Here is a 10179-nt window from a genome sequence, read left to right as displayed (position 1 = left end):
CTTTTGTTGTAAAGCCGTTGACTATGATTTAATTGCACATTTTTAAAAGTCATTACCACAGCAATGTTTTATTTTCACAGAGCCTTGAGTAGAACTGCCTCTTTTGATATATATATATATATATATATATATATATATATATATATATATATATATATATATATATATATATATATATATATATATATATATATATATATATATATATATATATATATATATATAATGACAGTTGGCCTGAGCAGGATCTTGACAATTATGTATAGATAAATAATGAATTTGAGAACCTACATTACATATGCCATTTGTCCATAATGCTCTCAGCTTGATTTGTGTACACTTGGATTCAATACAATTTGTCAGAGAGAGAAATCTATTTGTAATAAGAAACTTTACTGACTTTTTTAAAATGAATTAAAACATGGGATGGGTGACTGTCCCATTCACAATTGCGCCACTAGTGTGGTTCTGATTTATTCACAGAATAAAAGTTAAAAAAAAAAAAAAAACCTTAAATGGCACTTTAAATGAATAGTCATTTGAAGTGCCATTTAGATACAATGTTCTCGTTCAGGATTTATACCGCAAATCAAGATGCGCTTTATAACTTAGTGCTATTGTTATTATGAGTTAAATGCTAGTTGTAATGTTTTTTAACGTTAATTTTCGGAGGTATTTTCACGTAAGGAAATAAAGTCCAGCTGGCTTTCGACTAAGTTTACAAATTGAACTCCCCTCAAAGCAAACGGGCAGGAATGTATTGTTACACATGTGCGAAGCTCGGGGGAGAGCGAGGAGAATCAGGCGAAGGCTGGTCACAGCTTGTTTAGTCTGGTTGAAGCGTGACACTTTATTTACATATAATATTACGACACTGCATGTGTTGAACACCACGTGGAAGTCGGTTAAACATGTTGTGAAACATTATGATTTTACATAAACCAAGTCAAGTAATTGCTATGTATTTAATTCAAGTCAGATTATCTTCAGTCATATGTTTTTGGCTTGACTTGTAGTTGTAGAAAAAAAGGGGGGTCGTGATCGTGACTGGTGACGCGATACTCCAGTCCATGCTTTCGAACAGGACAACTTGAAAAATATCAACAAAACGCAGCGCCATCTTCTGCTTTTTAGTGTTTCATGTTGTTGCTTTCAAATGTGAATCTTGACTGACCTCTGCTGGACAAAAAGAGTATGCCAGTTTTGAATCTGATACACCATTCTCACTACTATGCTGATTTAGATCCATGCTATTATCTCACAGTTTTCCTAATATGAAACCTACACGCTCGAGCTTTATATATTTTATTAGTTTTGAATGTGATACACCATTCACGCTACTATACTGATTTAGTTCCATGCTACTATCTCACAGTTTTCCTACATTAACTGACCATGACTTATAGTAAATTCCTGTCATATTTCTGATGTGAAATTGTGAGGGACTGACTGACAAAAACTAACTAGCATGATCGAGTACTGTTTAGAACTTCTGTCTTACAGTTGCTAATTTATCTGAGGAGTATGAACACAAATTCACATACCTTGATACTGCCACCAAATTGCTGAAATAGCATCCTACATAAGTGTAAGTCACAGGGGAGGTGCTGCAGGAGTTTTTTTAAAATGGAAGTATTTAATAATAATAATAATAATAATAATAATAATAATAATAATAATTACTATTATTATCATTAATACTAATTTCTCGTTTGTTTTCTCACTCTATTTCAAAAACTTATTCGGAATAATTCTTTTGTCCTTAGTTTTGGGTACAACAACACTACACCGTCCGTGATAAACAACACAATGTGTGACATTTGGAGAAATCCTCTTTGTGTCTCATTTTTGGGGGACAAGGGCCTGGGCATATGTCATTTACAAAAAAAACATATTAAGGAATTAAGTCGTCTGGTTATTAAAATAAATGCAAGTTATTTAGTTTGGCTCAAGACTTCTGGAATATGTCAGCATTTCTCATGTCCCTGAAATTTGACATTTGCTTGCTGCATTCTTTGTTATGCAACTTTCCACCGCAATCTTGCAATACTATTCAGTCCAAAATCCAGGATGAAAAATATAGGCAACCAAAATTAAACAGACAGGATTTCACAACATAAAAAACGAATGATTCGCACAATCCCTTTTACGTTTTTAAAGCGCCCCCCCCCCCCCACACACACACATCGGTTGTAAATAATTATCCTATATCCAGTTAATTATATTCAAATGAGAAAATTTCTCAAAGATGCATGTTATTTTTTACTTTAGTGTCTTTGAAAAGATTTTTTTCATATTGCTTCATTTGTTCGACTATGCCCCCCCCCCCCCCCCCCCACACACACACACACACACACACACACACACACATGGACAGATATTTTGCATTAGGCTAAGGAGAAAACATTGTTGTTACAAATGCTCAAACGCTCGGACATACTTCAACACGTTCAAACATATTTGCTAGTGTAACGTTATAAAACTCCTTGTATGCTACATGCTAAAAACATAGCATTTTGTCCCATCGGGCATTGATTTACGTATGCGCAAAATGCCACGGGGTATGTGCATGCGCAAGGACATAATAAAACCACAAAAATACTTTAACATTAACATAACATTATTTAAGTATTAAACACATTGGTACAATGTTGGTAAAATGCAAATAAAAAAATGATAGATATATATTTGTGCTTGCGCAAATCAATTCTCCACTGCATGGGCAAAGTGCTGTTTATAGCAGTCTACGTGGTCGTTTGAACGTATTTTCATGAACGTTCGAACGAGCTTGACACGTCAATAACATTTACTCCACATTGGCTGCTCCAACGCTCCTGTAAGTTCTCACGTCTGTTTTCTTAAACGTTGTTCAATAAAAGCTTGCAGCTTTGAAGGACGGAGAAAAAAGTTGCAGAGGTGGAAGGAAAAGCTTAAAAGGGGTGTCAGGCAGGCGGGGAGAGAGAAGGAGAGAAAGAAGGAGCAGGAAGGAGGGGGCAGTGAAAGCAGAGCTGTGATGCAGAGCGAATCACATGAGCATGGATCTGTTTACAAACTGAGAGCACAGACATGAAGTAAAGAAAGAGAGACGAGGACGGTGAGGATCGACAGGAGTGGGTGAGCAAATGGAATAACGGAATGCCGACGACATAAATTTGTTTTACCATACAAACTTCCTTTGTGTTGTGCCTCCGCAGCAAGAATGCAGGTGAAGAGATGAAGAGCTGCTTTCCACAAGAACACCGAGGTTGCTTGCTTGGCTGGCTGTGTTGCTGCCATCCATGTCCCTTCCCTTCGCATCTCCATAATTGGCCACGGCAGGTTTTCACAGCCAGAGAGGAAGAAAGCGACGTGAAAATCTAAAACAAGAGAGAAGACAGGAAAGCGGAGCAGAACGAAGGGAGGGAGAGAGCCTTGTGACAATGTTTTGAGTGGGAGACCAAGCACAACGCAGATATTGCTCACTAAAGCTGCAAAGACAGTGCTAGATGGGAACTGAATCTTTTTTTTTTTTTTTAAATCCAGATATTTTCATCGTTTTCCCACATGCCTCCGTCCTTCAAAATTTGTTGTCACTGTGACGCTGGACAAGGACATTTAAGGATTCTTGTTCCATCTCATGGGAATTAGGATGTTTGTGCTACATTTTTTGGTGAATCATCAGTGACAGAACAATTGGAGGACAAATAAGCAGCTTGTTACTCAAATGAGAACCTCTTGAGAAACTGGTTCCCTCCCGACGACAAGAATCCAACTCATTGTTACATCCCTTGTTTTGGGGAGATACATTACTGTGGCCCTAAGAAGTGGAAGCTATCAACTTAAAATTTATTCTTTGGGGAATTACAGTGGTTGACCTCTCCAAATAATTTTCAGACTTTTGACATCTGTACAATCTATAGAATTTGATGCAACCTTTCCAGTGGTGTAACGGTAAGTTTTTACATTTACAAGTTTTAAGCATTGCTCAATAGTCATTACTGTGTTACTTTTCTCACAATGCAGTTTATTTTACAAATTCTGGGACTACAAGATATCGAAGCATCCCATTGACTTAACTGTTCAAATTAAATGCAACAAATCCTTAAACTTTCAGGGATTGCATTGTTAGCATACATAAGAGATTAAATGCATGAAAATTTGAAGATTATTGTTTGAATGGGCTGGCTTTTGTCCCTTGCTATTTTTGAAAAGCTGCTCTTAAAATCTGTATAAATATCACTTAATGAATGAAAGGCAAAACCACAAAGACCAGATGAAAATATAGTCTGCGAGAGTTCTGAAAATAAATATGCAGTCATTTGACCCTTGAACCTTTCTTACCTCTCTCACCGTGTGTTGGAAATGATTAAAACGAAAGATGTTTTCTTTTGATAGTGACATAAAGTCAGATGAGAATTATGACCGTTTTCTTCAGATGAGTACCAGAGGCAGGGTGAACAAGGGTTTAAGTGGATGTCGCTGGCAATTGACAGGACATTATATGTGGCGTTTGCATGTGTGAATGGTCTTGCTCCCACATTTCAAAAACATGCATGGTATAGGCTAGTTTCAAAACTAAATTGTCCATTGGTTTGAATTTGAATGTGAGCGCTTGTTTGTCTTTATGGTCCCTGTCATTGGCTGATTACCAGTCCCTTTCCTTTGCCCAGTCAGCTGGCATAGACTCAAGCTCACCCATATCCCTGATGGATAGATGTACAGTATGTACAGTATGCATGTGCTTTTTGTATGCGTCCCAGTGATGGCCAAGAGGGGAAATATGATGATGACCATAGAACTGGAAATCAAACATATTGCACCATAGTGATGGAGTATCATCAAAAATAGTGCACATGCTTCTATTCAGTCCCTATAACTGCACAATAATAATAAAAGTTACTTGAATCCTTCTTCCCTTGCTGTGCAAGTTCATAAGATTATATTTATCAACACATGTAAGGTTGCATCATAGCAAATGTCTTGTCTCTGGACCAAAATATTTTTGAGCCTTCACTAAATAAATACCACAGAAGAATTTGTCCACACTATTACACATTGCATGCATATTATATACATTTTTAAGATGTTGTTGTCATTACTCTTTAATGCTATATATATATATATATATATATATATATATATATATATATATATATATATATATATATATATATATATATATATACATATATATATATATATATATATATATATATATATATCGCCAAATTGTCAGTTTTATATTTGTTTTTTATGGATACAATTTATCATTAGTGAAGCGATTTTGATGTATGGAATCGATCTTCTGGAGTTGCTTAATAAGATATGCCTTGCTAAACTATTACAAATATACTTTTTCTCCATCTGTTCAGGGTGTCGGTGTGACCTTGCATTGCAGAACTCTGACCCCTCTTGCAAGATGACGACTGAAGAGCTCTTCCAGTTGCCGCTCAATGTTTACATCATCATCCTGGGCATTGGTCTTTTTATTCTAATGCTCAGCCTCATTTTCTGCTGCTACCTGTTCAGGTGTGTGATAGTAGACAACAATTACAAAGAACTCACAACTGCGATTAGTCATTTTGAACCAACTGGTGAGAAACGTTTGAACTGCGTGATAGGTAGACTTAACCAACAAATACAAGTGCCAAATACAGAGCCATTCTGAATAAAAAGAACCGAGAAAAAAAAAGTTTTATTACATAACCTTTTCCACGTGGACTGTCAGTACTAGAAGACGAAAAGTTTATTTGCTCTCTGAACCCAAAAATATCTAACACCAAACATTCAATTCTAACATCTGTTCTAACAAAATTTTGGCAAATCTGAAAGATGTCACTTGGGGTGAGCTTGGATGGACAGGCCCTTACATGAATTGGCCTTTGTGTGAATTCCAAGACTTGAGGGATTATCGCTGTTGATTCATGAGGCACGACTAGACATGTTGGGATTATGACTGGTTAGCAAGTCCAGAGTGCATGCTGTGTAGTTTTCATGGGTATGGGTTACTAAATGATTACATAATAAATGTCACTGTGTTTCTACAGACTTAGGCGGCAAGGTGCAAGAGAACACTATGGCTATAATGAGGTAATACAGTAATGGAACAGTTGCACTAAATCACACTATATACGATTATAATTGTATAAAGAATGTGTTTTGATATTGCTGCTTGCCAACAGGTTGTTCTAAAAGGAGCAGGGAAGAAACTCAGCCTTCTTGGGGTAAGTTCAGTTTGGACAAAATTTAGCGCCATAATCTTCATTTCTTTTCTTTCCAGTGTATGCCTCCACCTTTCTAAACATTCCTCCACAGAATTCCTCCAACATTCCTCAATAGAAAAAAGTGTTCACTATGGTCATTTCCATCCGCTGACAAAGTCCCCCTATAACTGACCCTTCATGTCCTTTTCCTGGATACCAAATTTACCAATGACATTTTCATCACGACAGTTTCCTTCACTGACATGTTCCTTACAATTTGAACTAATCCAGAGTCTCTCCTCGCCAGAGATGCTCAAAATGACTTTGTCTAAACTCAGGGGTGTCTAAACTTGGTCCTCAAGGGCGAGTAACCTGCATCAGCTCCTCGATCACTTGAATTAGGTGTGTTGGGCAAAGAAACCTGGAAAACATGGAGGATATTATCTTTGAGGACCAGTTTTGGACACCCCCGGTCTAGCTCCTTCCAAATGTTTTCTTTCTCTTCTAGTTCACATTCTACCTGTGCGACATTAAATTTAACACCCTGAAATTCAGTTTCAACATAGTTGTGAAGTGGAAAAGATACATTTTCAGCACTATGCACAATGTGCAATGTTATTTGTGAGCATAACTTAAATTCGAGTTCTTAGGTTGTTGCAAGTTCATCAACACATTATGCTGCTTTGTCATGGCTAGCATTCTCTGGTGGTGCCATAAAGTAGGAAAACACAGTCTGAGGGCGAATCCTTTTGCTGCTCAGTGAGCTGAAGTCTTGAGAATTTCTGACATCTTGTGTGAGGTCAAGCTAGGTGACTATTCTAGCTCCATGAGTCTTAGACTTTGGAAGCATATTTTACGTCAGTTCTCCCCTGTAGCTTGACAATAATATAACCAATTGTGTGTAATGTATGCGTCACTACACATAGACTGCATAAACTTGTGATTGCGATAAAGGCCATTTGATATTGACACCAATTGTTATTCCATACAATATGTCAAATCCTTTCTCCTTTTCTACCTTGCAGCAAACATGTGCTGTGTGTTTAGAAGAGTTTCGCAGCCGGGATGAGCTTGGAGTGTGCCCATGTTCCCATGCTTTTCATAAGAAGTAAGTTCTGTTGTTGCCAAGCATCGGTATTTGACACAAACGCACAAATGAATGAGCACATCAGTTCCAAATTCAACTTCAAATGATTCCTTAAAGCACCTTTACAAACGACATGCTGAAAAATTTCACTGACCTGTTCATAGAAATAATATTTTGTTGTATAGTAGAGCAGAGAAAGGCTTGGCTATTTTGTCAGAGAGCTGGAGACAAAAATGAGCACATTCCTAACTGCGCTACTTCCTTGCATGTTTGAACAGGCATATGATTCATGTAACTACAATCATTTTGTCTGGTCATGTAGCACTGCATTGAAAATGTGACTTTTTGTTTTAGCTTAACATTTAAATTGTCATTTAGACCAGGGGTTACTAATGTTTTAGCCCCCACGGATCACATGAGTATATGTAGGCCTGTTATAAAAATAGCTCAGCAAGTGATGATGGTTGATTGTTGTTATTTCCTTGGGATGTTGTAAAACTGCTCATTTGAAACTGTGAACACCGGAAAAGTCTTATAGCACAGCTGTCAAACTCAGGGCCCTGGCCCACCACACAATTTTATGTGGAGTGCGTATGTTTGAACAAAATTTTACACACCTCCTATTTCTAAAATAATAAATCCATTCGTTGTGTTTACGGCAATTTAAATATTTTCGCCTCATATTACATACATTTTATGTAATGTGAGACGATCATACATTTATTTGGGGTCACAGTCATAACGGCCATAATTACAATGTAGCCACACCAAAAATTTGTTTGAAACCCCTGACTTCTAGAAAAAAACTTAAAAACATGTAATGTGTTTTAATATTTACAAGTTTCTTCTTTATCATGAAAAATCTTTAAGATGATCATCTGTCATTGAATTAATATTCATGAATCGCCGTTGTCAAGCAGAATCCTTATAGCTCGAAATTATAAACCGTTACTTTTATGATAAAGTAATTAAATGACTAACTTGGTGTTTAGCACATCTGCCTCACAGTTCATGGACCCAAGTTCAAATCTACCCCTTGCTCTGGCCTTCCTGATGGGACTTTGCATGTTCTCCCCGAGCCCGTGTGGCTTCTGTTTGAGCACTCGGCTTCCTCTCACACTCCAAAAACATGCATGGCAGGTGTATTGGACACACTAAATTGTCCGTAGGTGTGATTGGGTGCATGAATGGTTTTTCGTCTTTGTGTGCTCAGCAATTGGCTGGCAACCAGACGGTGTCCGCCGTCAACTACCCAATGTCAGCTGGGATAGGCACCAGCAAGCCTGTGAGCCTTGCGGGAAATGTTTTCATTAGTGCCCTTCCCATTAATCAGTATTTAAGAACTAGCTCTCATCATCAAAGGTAAGGTGATCAGTAATGGTAAAACCTGGTGGCATCTGGTCAATGAAGGGCGCTAGAGCACCATTGAAACATTCAGCTGAGTTCAGACAGAAGCTTGCTGACAGCGGTTGTACTGCCATTACAACATCTTTTTTTCGGATGGGGTTTCCGTTTTAGTTGTCTTTCAGCCAAAAACAATTAATACGTTTTCTCTCTACTTTCAGAAATGATCAGTGGCCGCAAATTTGGTGTATCCCTTCTGTCATGTCATTTGTAGTTAAAAGAGCAAGTGACAAATTTGAAACCCCCAGAGTTGGCTATAATTTAAATTAAATGAAAAGAAAAGATAAATACTTGATTTGTCATTTGTTTTTCTCAGGTGTCTACTGAAATGGTTAGAGATCCGTAGTGTATGCCCCATGTGCAACAAGCCAATATGCCGCCTCCAGCCTGGACCTTCACAAGCTGTCGAGCAGCCACAGCATCTTCTGGAAGTCCGAGAGGGACCGCAAATATGATGTGCATAGCATGGCAGATCTACACCTATTTCTTCTATCATACAGACTGTAATACAGACAGTTACATTTTTACTATACAACCCTATTAACAGAAGGACTTATTCATATGTGAATATGTTCTGTGATGAGCATTTATAAATATGAAGTAAAAGCATTATTTAGCACCGATTTCCTTCTATCTTTCAGAGAAACAGTGGGTTTTTTCTCAATTTTAGATTCCATGACGACTACAGTCCTCTAACTTACAGCCTGATATGTTTTTTGATTTTTTAAAGCTACACCACAGTCACATTCAAGTAAATGGCCACATTTCACGTGTTATTTGTCTCGTGAATTTGTGAAGCACCAAAGCCAAATAAAAAAATAAATGTACAATAACTAGCACTCCTAGGTATCTGTACTATGGTTAATGGAAAGAAAAACTGGCCTCTTTGACTTGCGTTTGGCTTGCGACCATTTCAGGATGTACCCTGCCCCTCGCCTAAAGCCAGCAGGGATAGTCTCCATCTTGCCCACAATCCAAATAAGGAAAAGTTGTGCAATAGAGGCGTGGATAGATGGATGGCCCATTATGATGAACCAAAGTTAATTTAGATTTAAAAAGTGTATTCACCTTCACATTTATTTCCTTATTTATAAAATTGATGACACTTAATTAGCCTTTCAAGTTTAATCTCCTTTTAATTAGTAGACATCTGAACAGATACGCAGTATTGAATTTTACGTGTGTATGTATGTATGTATGTATGTGTGTATGTATGTATGTATGTATGTATGTATGTATGTATGTATGTATGTATGTACTGTATGTATGTACTGTATGTATGTACTGATGGATTTTTTTTTAAATAAATCCAAGCAATGAAATCTGTGTTGCTCTCTTTTCGGTGTGGATATGGTGTTAATCTCTGCAATTAATTGATACTGTTGTCTCTAGGAGCTTGCTTTTGGGGTTTGTGGAGGAGGGCTTTACGGGGACATTTGTTCAAATCAACCCAGTGACATTGTTTTGCAGTCTGGGTGCACAAAGGTGACGCAAAACGGTGTTAAA

General features: G+C 37.4%; 1 protein-coding gene across 1 annotated transcript; it reads left to right on the top strand.

Moving 5' to 3' along the window:
• Positions 1 to 2957: 2957 nt before the first annotated feature.
• Positions 2958 to 9995, top strand: LOC148420109 (RING finger protein 122-like). The gene is made up of 7 exons (XM_088421090.1): positions 2958 to 3114; positions 3195 to 3930; positions 5352 to 5508; positions 6027 to 6069; positions 6162 to 6203; positions 7208 to 7290; positions 8990 to 9995. The coding sequence occupies exons 2-7, from the start codon at positions 3906 to 3908 to the stop codon at positions 9126 to 9128; spliced, it is 489 nt and encodes a 162-aa protein (XP_088277216.1). The 5' UTR covers positions 2958 to 3114; positions 3195 to 3905; the 3' UTR covers positions 9129 to 9995.
• Positions 9996 to 10179: the final 184 nt, after the last annotated feature.

The sequence above is a fragment of the Hippichthys cyanospilos genome, chromosome 8 (assembly GCF_059441005.1).
Source record: "Hippichthys cyanospilos isolate Australia breed blue-spotted pipefish chromosome 8, RoL_Hcya_1.0, whole genome shotgun sequence".
In the NCBI taxonomy this organism is placed as follows: Eukaryota; Metazoa; Chordata; class Actinopteri; order Syngnathiformes; family Syngnathidae; genus Hippichthys; species Hippichthys cyanospilos.
The sequence above is the reverse complement of the archived record's forward strand: the minus strand, read 5'-3'. Positions and strand labels throughout refer to the sequence as shown.

Excerpts from the sequence above, each read along its gene's own strand:
- LOC148420109 (XM_088421090.1), top strand. The coding sequence starts at position 3,906 with ATGCAACCTTTCCAGTGGTGTAACG. Across the intron at positions 5,509-6,026 it reads TTCTGCTGCTACCTGTTCAG|ACTTAGGCGGCAAGGTGCAA; the intron begins GTGTGTGATAGT and ends GTGTTTCTACAG. Across the intron at positions 6,204-7,207 it reads AGAAACTCAGCCTTCTTGGG|CAAACATGTGCTGTGTGTTT; the intron begins GTAAGTTCAGTT and ends TCTACCTTGCAG.